We start from the raw sequence: 20,473 nt of genomic DNA, 5'->3' as shown, positions 1-20,473 counted from the left end.
CAATCTCAAGAATCTACTGTTAAAATATTTGTACGAGTTGAAGACTTACCCTGTATAGTCAGATACGTTATACAGAAAATGAAGACAATTTTTTTGAATTATTAGGAATGGAGAATATGTGGGAATAAATGGTTGAAATTCATCGTTTTCTCGAAGTGCTTTCTTCAAATAAAGTCGATTCGTTTTTTTGTTAGGAAAAAATATGTAAGAATAATTCACTTGCTCATTTCTTGGAGTCTTCACAATATGTATGTAGTGTATTTACCTCTGATTTCTGTCCTTCCTTTGGTTGCTGAACAACTACTGTTCAAATAAAATGGTGATTTTGCCTTGGAGATGTAAGTCGTAACTTATATATCGTATACAGGGTGGTCCATATCGTAACCTGGAAATTTTGACCACGTATTCTACATCAAAAATAAGTTCTAGTTTGTCATATAAACATATGTCGAGAAATGTTTCCTCTGCGAGATACGGGGTGTTAAAATTATAGAAAAAAAAAATGTTTTTCATCAATAACTCTCACACTGCTTGAAATATTTTTATGAAATTTGAGAAATAGGTTTTGAGCGTCAAGGAGCACTTTCTGCATAATATCATTTCTTTTTTATTCTACCAGTGGCGTCCGTACTGCAGCGAGAATGAATATTTTAAGATTGAAAAAAAATGATACGTCACTGATTTTTCCATAATAAAAATTACTATTTAAATCCTTATTTAATTTGGAGCAAGATCTGTCTCTTGACTTTTTGTTGTACGAGGCACCGTTTCCGGTTAAAAAAATAAAACACATTCTCATGCATGAAGAAATCACCAAAATTTGATATGGTAGGTACATAATAATAATAAGACTATTTTTGGTGTATCGAATTGTGGCGATTTCTTTATGCATGAGAATGTGTTTTATTTTTTTAACCGGAAACGGTGCCTCGTACAGCAAAAAGTCAAGAGACCGAATTTGTTCCACAAAAAAAAGGATTCAAATAGTAATTTTTATTGTCGGAAATATCTGAAAATATTCATTCCCGCTGCAGTACGGACGCCACTGGTAGAATAAAAAGGAATGATATTATGCAAAAAGTGCTCCTTGACGCTCAAAACCTATTTCTCAAATTTCATAAAAATATTTCAAGCAGTGTGAAAGATATCAATAAAAAACATTTTTTTTTCTATAATTTCAACAACATTTCTCGACATATGTTTATATGACAAACTAGGGCTTATTTTTGATGTAGAATACGTGGTTAATATTTCTTGGTTACGATCTGGACCACCCTGTTTATCTATATATTTTTTAAAAGCTAATTTTGTTTGTATGATATGAAATCAAAAAAGGATGCATTCGTATATATAAAATCACGAAGTTGTTTTTTCCACCATAAATAAAGTGTAGTATTCCCTATGAAAAAGTGCCTGTAGAAAGGTTTTATCCTTCTTATATATTTTCGCAACTAAAGAAGTTATGGCACATTTTCGAAATCGACGAAATATCAAAATTTGTTTATATCTTCAAGACTAATGAAGACATCGTGAAGTGGTTTCCACTGATGGACTTTCCACGAAAATCGTGTCCAGGACTCCTTTCAACGTTTTTAGCAATCTGGTCTAGAAGTACCAGAAACAGCCAAAAACAGGCAATTTGGTAAAATGACATCACATATGGTATGGTATCTTCGTGATGTACTATTAGGAATCGATATCAGTTAGAGTAAGTGGTGGTTTTCCACAGTTTTTTGTCAATAATTAAGCGTTTAATATCAAGGATATACTTTAATTTTTTGAGGGTCTTTGGACCGACGAAGAAGAACATGCTGTTAATATTGTTGCTTATCCTTCAAGACGAAGAATGTTCTGATAGGCTGATCTTAATCTTTACTGAAACCGTTTAGACAATTTTAGCTTGTGGAACGAACGAACGAAACATAATTCAAAAGCTCATTTTTATTGCCAAGCCAAGACAGTCTGCACTTATTGATGGGGCACATTGAAGCAAATTTACAAAGACCAACTAAAAGGCCAGCATTTATAGTACCTGATTGGATTACTGTGATAATAAACTTATTATATCTTGACCTCGGTATTGATGTTGAAGTTATAATACTGCGGTCCTTACACGCATGTTTAAAAATCGAACGTAGCGTCGTATCGGGTATTTTTGCGCATGCTATCTACCTATGCTTCCTATGGAGTGGGTATGATGGTAACGTTATGCGTATTGCGCTTGTCTTGCTTATTACGGAACGCGAGAAATCATTGTGTTGTAATTTAAGGACGTCATAATTGCTATTTTTAGGAATGCTCTTTAGGTTATTAGTAACCTCAATTGTTGTACGTGTAAGAATCAACGACTATATTCTATGATCACCTTTAGCATCCATGTTGCGTTGGTCACGATCACAACGATGGTCACCACACCCCCCTTCGAATCAAAACCAAAACTTGGTACACTGCACAACGGAAAAATAGGGTCTATCCACCGAACGGTACTCGGGTGCTATCTCCTGGCACCCGAACATTCACGAACAGGCCGATCTCGCAGCAGCAAACCATCGACAAAGCAATAAAACCAGTTGCGCTCAGTAGTTCGTGCGTGAAGTAAGCCAATTTCGATGCGCTAAGGCAGTTGGCGAGGTAAACAAAACAAACGCGAACCGTATGATGCTGCGGTAAGGCCCGCTTTGATCCCATTTCGAAACGTAAACCTATCGACCCGATTCGGACGTGTCCCGACAGGAATTTCGAGCGACACATTCAGGCGAAAAAAAAAGAGCATGTTGGCGGGCGGAAAAGTATGAGTGCACGTCGAAAATGGATCGACGTCGGGGCGCCTTTTCGTCTGTCGTGTTTTGGTGGCTGTTTTGCGTTGTGCTCAATGCCAACAACGATGTGGCTGACGGTCAGTCTGGAATATGTGACATGAAAGGATGCAAATGTGTCGAGAGATTCGGAGGCTGGAAGGTGGTCAACTGCTCTTTCACCATGGACCAGGCAAGTCATTTTGCGACAGAATCGCAGATTACAGATTCTCTCTGGAATCTGTGGACAGAATCTGCCAAAAGAGAAACATCTCTTCCAGTAGACTAACATCACCAGAATCAAAAATGTTTTCATGCCGTTTTGAAATCCGCGATTCTCACGATCAACTCACTATTGCTGGAAGTCGAAGAATTCTGGGAAAATACTCGAAAATTGTCGACACAGCGGTTTGCGAATATTATAAAACAATCGCGCAATAAATCTCATAATCTCATTCATATACTACATATTCATTATTGCCTATTATTTTTAGAATCTATAATCCATTGAATTGCCAAAAAGGCTAATTTTAATTGAAATTGAAAGTCACTCTATTAGTCGCCATACCTACCATGCCGAGTACTATTATGCTATTGCCTAGGGCATTGCTTATTTTTCATAAACTTTCATCATGATTTTGAATCGGATTTTGAGGATTCAAAGTTGTGATTATGTGATTTCAGAGTTGGTATTTTAGGTGGATACGAGGGTAGATAAAACTCTTCTACCTTCCCCATAGAATCATTTCGGCACATGTTATTTTCAATTTCTTGTTGGAAGGTAATTTCACGAACATGAAATCTGAAAATGTCTTCTCGTTGTATAGAATTTGCAATGTGTTCCTGATTATGTTTCAGAAAATGATTTTCCATATTGTTTTTTCCAAGTGAGACAAATTAGTTCCAAAGTACGTCGTACTTATTTTTGATTCCACTTTTTTGAGTACATAGGGTATAACCCTCGACTTTTATTGTATGTCGTATAATTATACATAATTATGAATTATGACTGAAAATCATATGACCATTGCGTTCTACATAATGAGTCCACAATATATTGTACCATGTGCCCATTGAACATATAATATTTTTTTGCTCGTTTTTTTGTATATGCCCGAGTATATGCCTCACTCAAAGTACAGGGTGGGCAAAATTCGTTGTCTCGAGGGGATCTCGAGAACCATAACAGCTAGAAGACAACGGATGACACATTTTCCAGTTTTTTTCAGAGAAACAAAGAACCGTAGCCCCCTACGATTCTTCGTTCCTGAGTAATTAGCAAAAAATGAGATTTTGACAATTTTGAAATCTGAAACTTGAACCTTCTACAGTCACTTTTTTACACGTAGAATTCACTGACGAGCTCTGAATATTTTTTCACTTCGAATCGAGTTTCGAATCATTAGGCGAACTTTTTTTTAATGCAAAATTTTATTGAATTTATTATTTTTGAATTGGAAAAAATCTTTCGTCCATAGGTCATACGTATAAAAATGCCTAAGAAGGTTCAAGTTTCAGATCTGTATCTTCAAAGACAAAAAAGTTATGAGAACTTTTCGAAATCGTCAAAATCTCATTTTTTGCTAATAGCTCAAAAACGTAATATTTATGAAACACCCTGTATATCATGGTTGCAAGGCCCGATGTAATAGGTATTTTCTCTGATATTTTAATAGGTTTTTTCTGGAAATATTCAGAGTCGTAGGAAATCCTATAAATAATTCAGGGGCTGCATTTGAAATTTCAAAAATTGCTACCACTTTCTCTGATACAGATGGCAACACTGCATTGTCGAAACTAAAGCCACATTGTTGCTCACCATCATATTTCCTGTGTGAAGTACTCCCAGTTTCTCCAAACTCTCCCATCCATCTTCAATCACCCTCTATGTAACCTTTCCAACAGTCGATTAAATAAAAAAGTAAGTAAATAGGGTGACGTTTTTTTCGATTGTAATATAAAAATTCGTCGCGAATGTTGTTGACATAACATTCATAACAAAACTCGCAGCTCACCTCTCTACTCGAGGATGAAAAACTGTCTCCGAGTTATTTCTAGTTTCACTATTTATTCTTGTGCTGTCTGCTGACCGGTTGGATGGCAGTTGGTATTTCCGTTGTTTTGATTTGAAGAATGTGAGCATTCCAGAAGGTTATGAGCATGAGCGCGGAGAAGGTAACTGTCATTTTTCTACAAGTAACAGATTGTTTCGACAATTCAAAATCTCTAGGATAATACCTACTCGACATCGAGCTCGACATGTAATGTGTACATGAGATATACAGGGTGTGAATCGAGGTGTAAATGAATAGTTTCGAAAAATCCTCGGAAAAATCTTAAGGGGTGTGGGTCTTTCATATAAGTTTTTTAGCAGCTGCTGTTCAAATGATGCTCTCTAAAGATGGCAGCTGAAGAGCCATTTTTAATTTTTCCCTGGAAACCAGAAAATGGACACAACTGAAATTTGGAAAACATTCTATGTGAGCGGGAAGGCAATCAAATAAAATTTTGGTGACGTTCCCACACAGGAGTAGAAAAAGCAACCTCCCCTAAAATTTGTTTCGCGTAAAACTTTTTCTTTATTCATATTGCCATTGAAAATTAATTTATGATAACTTCTTCATTTTCAACAAATAAGGTAATTTCGAGGTTAATTTCTTTCTTAAAAGGCGTTTTTCATTCGAATTTACACAACACAAAACATTAACTACTAGTGCTACTAGCGAGGCTACTAGTCAATAGTCTTCTTCAACCTCGTCTTCAACACAACGAAAAAAAAGCGGAGGCAGGAAACCATCGAATTGAACTACATACATAAATGTAAAGGAGTCTTCTGGAGAATATTTCAAGATTATGGAAAATCGAGTGAAAACCATATCTAATGACTTACTCCTGTGTTCAGAGACCAATTATTTTTGGTACTCCGTAGTGGAAAAACATGTTGTCAATAATATTTCAAGCTATAAACAATCCAGGAATATCTCCCAGGAAAGAGGATAGGTATATTTTAACGGCATTTATGCTGTTTATACTTTCATGTGCAGTAAACAAAGATTGATGTTATTCGTCTATTTTGTATGTAGGTTGATATATTAAAATACTCGTTTACTCCGAAAGTGAATTTTTGGCGCGACCTTGTAAAAGTTGCTTCGAAATTGATAGTGATATGGACGCATTTTACTGCGATTTGCCAATTAATATAATAAAGGTGAAAGTGTTCTAAATGAACGCTGACCTGGTTGAAAAAACTGGAGAAAAAACTTTAAATGGTGTTTTGAGAGAGATTGAAGAATGGCTTCAAGATATTGTGGATTGCATGGCCATACCGAGCGCGGGACTCTTTAAGTTTTTAGCAGGGGTAAAGAAGTTTTGTATGTATTCGATTAACTAATACTCAAATGATAATAATCTTGAAAATCCTCAGAATAATAGTTGTCATAAAATAAATCTGACTAGTTTCTAAGAATTTTGTTTTAATCCCCAGCTGAAAATTTCAACGCATTATATTTATTTTTGCGCTGGATTTATTGCTGAAAAATGTGGATATGTTCCAAATAGCCTAAGTCGAGGCCTAAGTACTCAAATTATGTATTGTTCGAATAATACCTAAAATTATCCAATCTGTTTGTGAATAAGGTTTTTATACATGCAGTATATCTATACTCCATTCACATTTATTTTAGTAGTCGGTTGGCCATGAAATAATTTTCTCAAGTTTTTGTAACTAGAACGGAGTATGGTTGGCATTCCTGAAATGTCATAACGCCGTTGCCACACACGTCAGAAGGTAGTGAACATATTCAATGTAAGAGAATTTATATAAATGTTTCATCTGAATCCAAACGACTTATATTTCAGCTGAATATTTCCACAATCAGAAAGATTGTGAATGAAGAGGATGACAAAAGAATTTCCTTCTATTGGGAGACCCAAAAAAGTGGTGGCATTTGAGAATTCTATGTTTGAGTGAATTAATGCGAAAAGTTTACTACAGGATTTTCGATGAATGCCATCTTAGAATAAGTTCCCGAAAATTGATTTTTCTATTTTCCATTTGACTTGTCCTATACATTGTAAATATCTTAAGGTACCAATAAATACCTAATTATTATAATTATATCAATGTATTAAGATGAACAGCCACAAATACGCGCCAGTTGTTCTGTTTATTGTTTATTCATGTGAAATTTTTGTTCAAAGCTGAAGTTTGACTTGAAACTTCCTTTATTTCCATTTACTTATATTGATGCAAGATGATTTTTGTTGAAGAATTTAACATTCTTGTTCATTCCTTCGGGAGGTACCCATTTCCAACCACTGCATCATATGCATTTCATCTTCGGGTTGATATTTTTGAAATCGACAACTGATGTAACGTATTCAAACTTTAGCCAAAGAAGATAACGAACATTAACTCTCCTCAAGCTAGTGCATATTATGATATAATACTGATAATTCGTATTTTCCATGCAAATAACTGTATTAGGTATGCCTTCAATCACATTGTATAAACTTCAATTATGTTCGTCACATATTTTCCGAAGAGATTCGACATTGTGATAAAATACGTAATAACAAAAACTTTTATGTAGAACGGGCAACATAGCGTTAATTTAAAACCCAAAAATGTTTTGACAAGCTTCATAAACTCACCTTTTCATACTATGCAGAGTGAAATGTGTCAAATTTCCATGGCCCAACCGAGTGCTCAAATAAAAGTGAATGTAGTATAATGTACTCCATTCACATTTATAAAAGCTGTCAGCTGCCATTGGAAATTCGACACATCCCACACTATAGAGTACGAAAATATGAGGTTATGACGCTTGTCAAATATTTTTGAGTTTTAAATCAGCGCTGTGTTGCCCATTCTATGTAAAAGTATCAATAATTACGAATTTTGTCATAATGTGAATTTGCTTCGGTAAATGTGAATTAGAAAATATGTCATGAACGTAATTAACGTTTATATAAACTGATTGAAGGAATGCCTTATCTAGTTATTTGCCACGTGTCAGTCAATCCTGAGGTCAATCCATTACTTAGAACTTAAGACATGAATTCATCGTTGAAATCTGGGTTTGATGCTCGGTTTAATGATCTCTGAAAACTTGGCCAGGAAATGATTTGTCTTATAATATAATTCACGGTTTCTCGAACAATAACTTATTTGCAACGCAAATGAGCGAAGTCTTGATACGGTGGCAAACTTTCTCAATGAACTACTAATGTTGTTATCTATGCTATACTAATATCCGTAAGAAACGGTCACGTTGACTACGACAGCTAGGAGGGCATGTTATTTACCGCAACTCTGACCGTAAGTGGCAAATTACAATTTCAAATTGTCTATCAGGAGTAAAAGTTGTTTCCGAGCAGCTTCCCTGTACTGGTAGTACCCGACGCACTGCACCATGAATTTAATAATGAATAAGAACAGGTGTGTGTTAATTGACTAGGTGACGATAAAACGTTTGCTTAATCACTTGGAATTCGCTTCCTTGAGTAACAAGTTGCAGAATATACAACAAAAAAAATATTTAAATTTATCTCTCTCAATTTCTCATTGAGAAATAGAATATGAGCGAAGTTTTCATTCGCTTTGCATTTGGTTCTGCAAATACTTTGTTGTGATTTCATGTTGAGACTGTGCAAGTGTTCGAGAATGATGTCATGTCGTACTCTATTCATGTTACACTTTAATCGGTGAATTCGTTAGTGCACCTGAAAGTTTTTATCGCACTAAGCTAGCCTAATCATTTTTGCACAATCGACTAAATGCTAAAATTATGTAGTTACTAAGATTTTCGTGCCCTATCAAGAATTATCACTTCTTAATTATTTGTTTATTTTCTGTTAAGCAAGCATCAGAATTCCTTTGACCTATATCAGCCTATATCTCTTTTGAGTCATTCAAATTCGTGACAGCGTGAAGGAATGCGCTTTTTTACAAATTTATCGTGATAAATTTTTCGGACAAATTCCCTTAAAGACACAGGACATTAACCTTTGAAATTCTACCATATTCTTTTAAATAAATTATAAAAAGACGATATTCGTCCAATGAATTTTTTATGTCATATGTCAAATGGGATATTGACGCAAGCTTGTACTGTATGTTCCCTCAAAGCGTAAAAGTTGCAAATTATTATCTATATTTTAAGGACATGATTTTATGACTGTGACTAGACATTTTAAACTCAGACTAAATACTCCAATTGCTTCGAGGTTGACGAGTAGGTTCAATTTGATTTTATGATTATGCTCGTGATTATGCCAGTGACAGGGATGAATATTATACAGGGCGAGTCTTTGACTCGTACAAATATTTTAACAGTAGATTTCTCAAGTCAAAGGAAACACACCATTTTTTCCGATTCGGCTCTGATAAAAAGTTATAGCCATTTTAAGTTTTCATAATGAGCTATGCCACCCCTTGAGAAACAAAATTCTCTTCAGAATAACAAGCTTAATCCGAGACTTGATCTATGATACTACACATCCGAGTACACATCTGTGTATCTCAAGCAGAGTTGCATTCAGTCAATGTATCCAATTTTCTGAATATCACAAATATTTTTTATTTTTGAACATGAAATTACCTGAAAACGGCGCATTATACAAGAAAATATGAAGGCATACTTTTTCAAAACTTTCAAATATTCAATAGATAGCATGCAACCGAGCATGCAACTTAGTTTCAAGAGTTGCGTTCTTTGAATTTTTTGTATTTTTGTGGTACGTAACGGTCATAATCAGAAAACTGGAAGACGCGGGTGATATCTTGTGTTCGAAAAGATTCATCAAATAAATAAAAAACTATATATTGAAATAAATCTTATTCGATAAAACCGAGGATAAAACCGTTTGTGAGATGGAACTAAAATATTATTTTCTTTAATATACCGAGTAATATACCTTGTACATCTCCATTCGAGAAATGCTATCCTAATTCTCATTCACTCTTGAAATTATATTAATACTCAAACATCAGATTTTTATATTGATATCACTCCGCCTTGTTTTTTCAATTAAGAAAAATATGTCGAACTTTGGCGTCTATAAAACATGAATATATAATTATTCTTCAACAGTTTCTCATCATATTTCGTTGAAATTCTCGATGCAGTAACAACTGTGGTTCAATTTTCCATATACTGCAGAAATTGAAATACTGAAAAATATTCAGTCTCAAATCACTCCCTCGATAATTTCTTTTTTTCATCTGACGCTTTTGGTAAGAGATTGCCATGTTTCTGTAGCTCAAGAAGAATCCGTAGTCCTCGATAATATTTTGAACACAAGGAAGGTATCGAGAAAGGTATACAGGGTGAGGGTTTGACTCGTACAAATATTTTAACAATAGATTCTTGGGGTCAAAAGAAACACTTTTTTGCAATACAATTTTTTCCGAATCGGTTCAGGTTCAGGCTGTTGAAAAAGAAAAACCATAAAAAAATGTTTTTCCAAGACAAGATATCACCGAGGATATCACGCACGTCTTCCAGTTTTCTCATTATGACCATTAAGTTCCATAAACATTCCAAATTTTCAATGAACCCAACTCTTGAAACTAAGTTGGACGCTATCTATTAAATATTCGAACGTTTTGTGAAAGTATTCCTTCATATTTCCTCGTGTAATGCGCCGTTTTCCAGTAATTTGATGTTCAAAAATTAAAAAGTACCTGTGAAATTTGAAAAATCGGGTAATTTGGCTGAATACAGCTCTGTTTAAAAGAACCACAGATGTGTAGTATTACAGATATTTTGTTTTTCCAGAGGTGACACAGCTCACTATGAAAACTTTTAAAATTGCTATATCTTTTTATCAGGGCCGAATCGGGGAAAATGGTACAGGAAAAAAGTTTCTCTTTCAACCTCAAGAATCTACTTGTACGCGTCCAAGACTCACCTAGTATGTTACCCGAGATGTTACCTTTCCAATGATTCGTCTGCGATTTTTAAATTTTTTCACTGCCCCATAGAACAAGTAGCGAAACAGGAACTTGGCATAGTAAATTGAATGGAAATATTTTCAATATCATGTTATATTCAAATATTATTTTAGTTTGCTCTGGCTTGGGTACGTTCAAAAATGAATTCAATTCACATATTCCTAGAGACAGAGTTCTCTCGAACGCTTTCCTGGAACACTTGTCACGAGAAATAAATCATGACAGAAACACCCGGATTCGTCAACCCTGCAAGGGGTCCCCCTTTTGATTTGAGAAATTAATGAGCGTCGAAAGGCAAGTAGGTAAAATAACAACGCATCGTAGCCAGACTGCAACTGGAGAGTTCAACAACTATCATCTGAAGAGAAATCTGGTTCGGTTCAAAATGATAAAGGTCGCGTACAACGAGAGATAATGAGTGCTGCTTTGAACGACTGGTAGCATTACGGCTGCTAAACGCGCTGGATCATTCCTTGATCACCGCAGGAAATAGATAATTATAATTCATAATGAGCTATGGTAGTTTGTTCGCTTCCATATAATCGAGAAACTCTGTTGAATGGACGAGGCTATATAACGCTATTAGTTATTTTTACGTGGGATTGAGTTTATTGCAGGTTGCCGTCATCTGGCCAATTGAGAATACCTTCGTCTTTTGCCCACCTAGCACCAATTAAATGCATTTCTTGAGAAAATAGAAATGGAAGGGAAAGGTGCAATTATATATCCAAGTCTGGTCCGCACTATACGTTAGTAGTTTAGTCGAATAGAAATATACTCCATTCTCTTTTATTTTAGCACTCGGTTCGCCATGAAATATTTTTCTCGAATTTTTGTGACCAGAAAGGAGTAATGTTAGCACTTATGAAATGTCCGTTAATGTCATAACGCCGTTGCCACAACTAATACCAAATTATTACTAAAATGCGGAAAGTGATTGAAAAAGAGGGAAAACCTGGTTTCTTGACATATGTTTACGAGGATATATTGAACAATTCTTAGCCTACTATGGAACCAAACAAAATTTCAATGTCAAAATATGTTATTACTCTACATATTCTCCTCTTAATTGGATACATTTATTACAGCGAACCTGCAACGTCTTTAGACCTTTAAAAAAATGTTTCTTCTTGCTCTGCAAACCAGACGTCCACAGCTTTTTAATTACCTCCTCGTTGGAAGAAAGTTCACGACCTTTTAAACTTTTTTTCAGTTGAGGAAAGAGATGATAGTCAAATGGAGCCAAATCTGGTGAATAAGGGGGGTGTTCTAGTAATTCACACCCTAAATCACGAATATTTTGCAAGGCAACATGAGATTTGTGTGCAGGGGCGTTGTCCTGCAAAAACAAAACACCTTTGGATAGCTTTCTGCGTATTTTCTCTTTAATTTTCTCCTGTAGAGTGGTCAGTTATGTCGAATAGTAATCTCCTGTTATTGTTCTACCCTTATCCAAAAAAATCAATCATGATTACTCCATGGCAATCTCAAAAAACTGAAGCTAGAACTTTTCCAGCAGATTTTTGGATACGAAACTTCTTAGGTCTTGGAGAACCAGAGTGTCGATATTCCATCGATTGTTGCTTTGTTTCTGGATCGTAGAAATGTACCCAAGTCTCATCCATAGTAACAATTCGTATTAAGAAGTCTACATCGTTTTCAAATCGAGCACAGATCGAACGCGATGCTTCTATCCTTGCACGCTTTTGGTCAAATTCAAACATTTGGGGATCCATTGTGCAGCAATATTTCAAAAGTCCAAATTGTCGTGAACTATGTGATGAACGCGTTCGTATTCAGTGCTTCAGATATCCGTTTCAGCCCAATTCGACGGTCTGATAAAATCGAGGATAAAATCATGTCATGAACTGCATCGATATTTTCGGGGACTGACAGAAACTGGTCTTCCCGATCAGTCATCATCTTCAATAGAAAATTTACCTCTATTGAAGCTTGCAGTCCAATTTTTCACGGTCGCATATGAAGGACATTGATCACCAAGGGTATTAAGCATATCTTCCTAAATCTGCCTACCTCTTAAGCCTTTTGATTGAATGCAGGTACTTGATGATGGCTCGATACTCCAATTTTTCGATTTTCACAATTTCGGTGGACATCTTCTTTCTTTTAATTTATTGCGTAACTCTGGTTTACTTTTTTGACCTCAAACTTCACACTGACACTTCTAATGAGTTATTGTTCGTTGCTATGGTAACGCCTCGGGTAACGCAATATTTTTTCTATGCATGGAACTGGTTTAGTTAGGCTAACTAGATATCAATACATCCTCGTATATGACAAACAAGGGCTTATTTTTGAAGTAGAATACGTGGTTGAAATTTGTTGGCTAATATCTGGACCACCCTGACCCTATCAGCATGAAATTTTGTATCAGGTGAGAAAAATATAAACTGTGTAACTTGAATATCATGAAATATGATGAAGATATATTATATCATTCCACTGATATTCAATAATTCAATGTGTTTGGATAAATCTTTCAGGATATTCAAGAAAAATTTTTATTTCAATCTGCGAACGACGTCAGAAGAAACGATTAGCGACAATGGTGTTTCATTCGATAAGGGAAGTCCTCCATTGAAATTTATGTATCCTATACGTGATGATGCGTCATCTCTTCATATTTAAAAAATTGTCCACAATTACGTATTTTATTTTAGGTGTCTGAATGCCTAATTTCATACTACGAAATACGATCCGTTTTGCCTAGTTGAAAGACCTCCTGTTTCCAAGCTCAATTTGCTGCGAATTAACAGTCTCATTGTTTCTGTGAAGCCGACCTCAAATTTTGACCCATATCAATTTCGTTCCTCACACCGTGCCTCATTCAATGATACTCATATAAATATATGGCGTTTAATATGGTCAAGGTCGTTGGAAGGCACATCTCGCAAAACCCAGGATGATGCCTTCCTCAGTTCAACCAGTCAGGACTAGAATAACTCCAGAAAATTACACCTTTTCACAGAGTTGAGTGGAAGGAAATGGGTGTGCAAGAATTATTCGTCAAGTATAAGAATTCCATATGAACGTGTTTGATGCAGTCAACGTCAATCTTCAACAATAGGTCGGCAAAATGAGAGGAAAGAAAATGTTTCGATTAGCTGTATTCGGGTTTATCTCTCCTTTATTGCAAACTGGCATTGAAGTGCTCAGACGCAAAAAATAAGGATGGGCAATTGCAATGCAATGTTGCATGCGAATTACTCTCTGCATGAATGACATCTTTCGCCATAATCGGCTATGGGTTTGGGCGAGTATATATAATGAAAGGTGTGTCGTCCTGTTTTACTGATATAAGTAACATGCTTTTCCGAAAAAAAAAAATTTGGTCCTTCGAAATCTGCGTTGCTGCTGATATGAATATTTCTTTTATGGAAATACTTGATGGGAATTCATGAGGAACAAATTTTGTAAAGAACCATTGAGAAGAGTCTTCGGATATCGATTTTCAACTAGAGTTTATAGTTCAGAAAGTTGCTGTGGCTAATCTGGAGTTTGCTGTTTGTCTATTCGAAACTCATTGTGGAGTTTAGGACTCGGTTTAGGCATCCAGAATTTCCGCTTTTATCTATATAGGGTGTGAATCTCGGTGTAAATGAATAGTTGCAAAAAGTTCATCCGAGGGTTCATCCTTGTCAAAACAGTATGGGTCTTTCGAATAATTTTTTTAGCAACCCCTGCTAAAAAGAAGAAGAGAAACATCTGCTCGTCTTCGGTGGAACATAGACATATTTTTTGAATTGAACACCCGGTATATTTTTTCAGCTTTTTATAATCTATAAAATTACAAATACAACCGTGAAGACCGCATAATTCTAACCTTATTTATTCTAGAGTTATCGACAAATAATTAACGATGACGTTTTTATTACCAAAATAATCTACAGCAACGAATAATATCAATCTAATTTAATTAGATGTTCAAATTGTCTTCCTTCTTCTAATTGACAATATTATTTAAAAAAACTATTCAATATTTTTTTATGTGAACCCAATAGAAATCGAAATATCAGCAAGTTACGTTATTTTATATGTACACACTATAATATGAATATAAGGAATAAAATAATGAGGATAAATTCAGATGCATACCACCCGACGATACGAATATCGACAAGTGTTACGATCTGAATTGAGCTAGCCAATTTATTTATTAATTTATCCTCATTATTTTATTCATTGCCATTTAGGCGTTATCACTCTTCTACAAGGAATAAAGTTCCTTGCGAACAAATTTCGAGGGTTTTATTTCAACCCCTTGCAAAAAGGGGAACAAAATTGAATAATTTCAAAATTGCTTTTCACATGCCATTTCGGAGAGCTGAAAGGGGGCTGCTCAAAAAATATACTTAATTAAATGAAAGCGCCACACTATTTTTTGGCAATAAAGCAACCACCAAAATTTTCAGAGAGAGTTTTTCGAAATGATTAACCCTAATATTTTTTTTTGCCATTTGATCAAAACTAACGCTCTGATTGGTTTCTTACACGGGTAGCATTTGAATTTACCTCCATGATATTTTTTAATATTTACTGTTAACTGAATAACCTCATGAGTAACATAATGATTTAAAATTTTCCGAATTCACCGACATGCCGAAGACTTATAATCGAATACAATGAAGCAAAATGAACTCTCCATCACTGTTTGATACCTCCACTATTATCTTTTTTACTGCCAAGTTTATATTATAACACGTGAAATTTCAATGTTTATCTCTCGGTTTACCTTTTCCGAAATAGCTCTCGTGTCTCTTACACACCAATCACCTATAGCGGAAGTCTTACCATATCCTTGTGGAATCACAATAAAAAAACTTCCATAACCGTTTCAAAAATAAACGTGAAAGTGTTACAACAACATTATTAAAAAACAATTCACGCGTGAATATGCCGGATGCATCGCTTATCAGGCCCCCAAAACTTTCGGCAACTTTTCCCATAATATTAAACGGTTCTGTTGCTGTTTGTTGCCTCTTATAAATACGAATTTTAGTTTATAAGCAGACGCAGAACTGATTTCACCATGTCGCAGGAAGATATAAAGCAGAGGAGAAACCTTCGTTTGATGTATTTGGTCGATTTATTTTTAGTTCTGATCTGCAATCTAACAGGAAAAAAATTTAACCCCACCAAATTTTCGCGGTCAATGTTTTGGGAGACTGAAGATTTCACAAAGAGGTTCATTATTTCGGAAGTATTTTTGAAACCAAAATGGCCAAAATAACAGAATTATTTGTTCCTTAGTTCGAGTTACAACTCTGAAGTCTAGATTAAAATTTAGTTTTTCATAACAAATATTATAGGGTTATCACCTGAGCTTTGGGAGAAGGATCTTGAAGGAGAATATAAGCAGTTTGAAGCACGTAAAAAAGATATACCTAGGGAAATGTTTGAAACAGCCATTTTTCAGAAACACACTATAACTCAAAAACGCATCAAGATATACATGATCTGCTTTCGAAAAAAGTAGTCGGGTGTCCTTTAAGATTAAGTCCTAAGTTTTCGAGATGCTCTCAGTGACCTGTACAGTGTGGGCAAATTTCGATGTTTTAGCACTACAGCTTTCAAACCAGTGGAGATAGACAAAATCTGATACCCCATTCTCGTTCTCTTCTTCTATGAGAAACTAACTAGAGTAGTAGTCATTTTTGGCCACCTTCTTTTGTTTTCGAGTTCTAGGCGAAAATTGGAAAAATGGCGATTTCGAAATAAATTTATATCTCCGCTAATACTGATGATAGAGCTCTGAAATGAAAACATTATACAGGCACTTTTTTAAGTAGAATCCAGTGGCGTGCTTGCCTTTTTAGCAGGATTTTTAATTATGAAGTTGACCCAAAGTTATGTTATTTTCAATGGGAACACTAGATTTGTATGCAATTTTTTCAAAGCTTAATTTTCACTGATTTCAAAAATATGTAACATCATATGGTTTGTATCAATATAAATAATAGAAAATGGTCAAATACCTATTTTCTCAATATTTCAACTTTTGACGAACACAGAAATATAGAACTTCCCATTACAAGAGCAGTCTCCTTCCGGCAATGTCATTCTTTCTATGCTTCTTACCAATTTCCAGAAAATTTGAATTTTGGAGAAATTGAGTAAGAAGCATAGAAATGAAAGAACTAATAGAAGGAGACTGTGGTAATCATAAGATGCTACATTTTTCTATTCTCATCAAAAGTAGAAACCATAGAAATATTGAGAAAATGAGTTTTTGACCATTTTCTATTATTTATATCGATAGAAACCATATGATGTTATATATTTTTGGAATCAGTAAAAATTAAGCTTTCAAAATATTGCACAGAAATCTAGTGTTGTCCTTCAAAAAAACATAACTTTGGGTCATAGCTTCGTAATTAAAAATCCTGCTTGAAAGGCAAGATTGCCACTGGATTCTACTTAAAAAGTGCCTGTATAATGTTTTCATTTCAGAGCTCTATCATCAGTATCAGCGGAGATATAAATTTATTTCGAAATCGCTATTTTTCCAATTTTCGCTTATAACTCGAAAACAAAAGAAGGTGACCAAAAATGACTACTACTCTTGTTAGTTTCTCAGAAAAAAAGAAAAAGAATGAGGTATCAGATTTTGTCTATCTCCTCTGGTTTGAAAGCTGTAGTGCTAAAACATCGAAATTTTCCCACCCTGTACAGGGTGTCAAAAATTCGATGTCCAGTGAAGAAATCTGGGAAACTAAAAGAGCTAGAGCAAAACCGATGCAAGTTTACGAGCTGTTTTTCAGAGAAACGAAGAATGGTGAAAACCGTAGCCTTCTAAGATCCTTCGTTTTTGAGTTATTAGCAAAAATTGAGATTTTGACAATTTCGAAAAGTTCTCATCATTTTTTGTCTTTGAAGATACACATCTGAAACTTTGAACCTTCTTAGGCACCTTATACGTGGAATCTACTAACAGAAGATTTTCTCCAATTCAAAAATAAGAAATTCGATAAAAGTTTGCATTTGAAAAAACGAATGTTCGCCTAATGATTCGAAATGAAAAAATATTTTGAGCTCGTGAGTGGATTCTACGTTGAAAATTGCCTGTAAACGCTCAAGTTTCTGTTCTGTGACCTCAAAGACAAAAAAGTTATGAGAACTTTCCGAAATCGTCAGAATCTCATTTTTTTTACTAATAACTCAAAAACGAAGAATCGTAGGAGTCTACGGTTTTCTCTGATATAGAGCTCGGAAATGTGTCATCGGTTTTGCTCCTTTTATTCTAGTCTCCGAGATCTCCTCACTAGAAATCGAATTTGGGACACCCTGTACATACATGAATAGTAGCTATCGAGTTTCGATGATACTTCAACGAGTCATTAAACCGATGTATCAGTCAATCTGGCAAACAAGAGGCTATAAAATGGTACAGACTTATGTACAGGAAACATTTTTACGATCTATCATCGATAACGCTTTAATACATGAATTTTATGGTTATCGTGCCTTCCATCGCAACCTCGCCACTGCTCGAATGGCGATAGCCAATAATGGTATCAAGGTATTAATAGGTCGGGGAACCCTTACACTCTCGGAGAATACGAAAATAGGAATGAAAGCGTATGCGGGTTCCGTTGTTGGGTGGCAAGTAACTTAGGGTGAGTCAGCCAATATCACCCGGGCCTCCAACACATGAGATTCAGGTTCCGATTACTTTTATGTCTTTGTTGATAGATTCATAAGATCGAATCATGCTTACAGTGATTTATTTTATCAACAGTTTTGCAAATGTTTTCTTTTCAAAGTAATGGCAGAAGGTAGTAAGAAAGAGTAGTTTTTCAATCGTTGATATTACGAGAGCCAAAATTGATAGGTATATATAGGTGAGTACAAATACACTGCGCAAAAAAATTAACGCACATTCTGAAAATCTCAATTTTAATGAAAGTTAACTCTACATTGACTTTATAACTTATTTTTTATGTTCTCTCGGGAAGGTTTTGAACGAAACAAGACACATTAAATGGAAAATAAATTCAGTATTTCACCGAATCTTATGTGAAAGAAGAGAAATGAACAATTTTCAAAATACTGAAATGCTGATAAGTGATTTAATACTTGGTATTTCCACCTCTTGCGTTAATTACAGCTCGGCAACGACGGTTCATACTCAAAATGAGTGATCTTAAAATGTTCTGATCTAATCCTTCCCAGATTTCTCCGAGTTGGATTCCTAAGTCATTAAGAGTAGCTGGATGATTTTCTGAACTTCTCAGCCTTCTATTGAGGTTGTCCCAAACCTGCTCAATCGGATTGAGATCTGGACTTCTTGCTGGCCATTCCATTCGAGAGACTTCAACCTCTTCAAGGTACTCCTGAACGATACGCGCACGATGGGGTCTGGCATTATCGTCCAAAAAAATGAAATTTTCACCAATGTATGGGGCAATGGCACTACATACTCTTCAAGAATGTTCCTTATATACTTATCAGCATTTATAGCTCCATTATCAACGACAACTAAGTCTGTGCGAGCAGTCAAAGATATTCCACCCCATACTATAATCGATACTCCCCCGAAACCAGTAGTATTGAGGAAATTGCACTGAGCATATCTTTCACATCTGTATACAAAGGAACGTCGATCACAATGGTAGACGCAGAATCTAGACTCATCTGTGAAGAGAACTCTTTCCCAATCGGCCTCTTCCCAATGGATATGCTTTCTCGCAAAATCCAAACGCGCCCTTCGATGGGCTGGGGTAAAAGCTGGGCCTCTTGCCGCGACACGAGGCCTTAAATCATATTCTCTGAGGCGATTTCTTATTGTCTGAGTGCTAATTTGCACCTCATGAGTTTGCTCAAGCTGAATTTGAAGGAAACGAGCGGTTGCAAACCGTTGTCTCGACGAAGAAACTCTCAAGTAACGTTCTTGAATGGCAGTTGTTATCCGTGGTCTACCCTGTCCTGGTCTTCGGACATTCATACCTGTCTCCCTGAATCGCTGCAACATTCTGGACACACTTGAATGGGAAACTCCAAACCTTTCTGCAATTCTTGTGTATGTCCACCCTTCTTCTCGCAAAACTACCGCTTGGGCACATTCCTCTTGGGTCAAATTACGTGTTTCGCGTTGCATAGCGATCGAGTGTAGAAAATCAAACGAAAGAAAAACTATTGATCACTAGAATTGATCGAGAACAACTAATTTTAGAATGGAGCCAATACATTCAAAATCTGATAATATCATCTTTTTTTATTCCTGCTGGGAAAAAACATCTGTATTGAAGAAAACCGTTGAAAGTGGATAACATATGCATGCATAATTCTGATAAAAATAATTATCATTGAGAACACCTTCAGTTGTAGAATAAATTTGAGATTTCCATAATGTGCGTTAATTTTTTTGCGCAGTGTATTTCAACAGTAGAGTTCAAAAGAAACACTGTTTTCCTATACCATTTTTTTCGATTCGGCCCTGATAAAGAGCTATAGCCATTTTAAGTTTTCATAATGAGCTGTGCCAGCCCTGGAAAAACAAATTTACCTTCAGAATAAATCGCTTTATCTGTGACACTACACGCATCTGTGGATCTTTTACAAAGTTGTATTCAGCTAAAGTACCCAATTTTCCACATTTCACAAATTTTTTTTACTTATTGAACATCAAATTACTCGTACGGCGTATTATATGAAAAAATATAAAGAATAATTTTATTTTACAAAACGTTCAAATATTCAT

The 20,473-nt window shown here is 35.3% G+C and overlaps 2 protein-coding genes across 3 annotated transcripts in view; one reads left to right on the top strand and one right to left on the bottom strand.

The window, feature by feature from the left end:
* The window catches only part of LOC123319905 (E3 ubiquitin-protein ligase MYCBP2), a 149,621-nt gene that overhangs the window by 39,840 nt on the left and 89,308 nt on the right, over positions 1 to 20,473 (bottom strand). The window lies entirely within an intron of this gene.
* Positions 2,558 to 20,473, top strand: part of LOC123319856 — a 49,796-nt gene continuing 31,880 nt past the window's right edge. The window contains exon 1 of one of the 2 annotated variants that reach the window (XM_044906863.1): positions 2,558 to 2,988. In XM_044906863.1, coding sequence (XP_044762798.1) covers positions 2,809 to 2,988 — 180 coding nt within the window. In that variant the 5' untranslated portion in view covers positions 2,558 to 2,808. The remainder of the gene's footprint in view (positions 2,989 to 20,473) is intronic. The other variant, XM_044906872.1, reaches the window with a different exon arrangement.

Source organism: Coccinella septempunctata, chromosome 1 (assembly GCF_907165205.1).
Source record: "Coccinella septempunctata chromosome 1, icCocSept1.1, whole genome shotgun sequence".
NCBI classification, from domain to species: domain Eukaryota; kingdom Metazoa; phylum Arthropoda; class Insecta; order Coleoptera; family Coccinellidae; genus Coccinella; species Coccinella septempunctata.
Note: the sequence above shows the minus strand (reverse complement) of the source record. Positions and strands in the feature narration are given on the sequence as shown.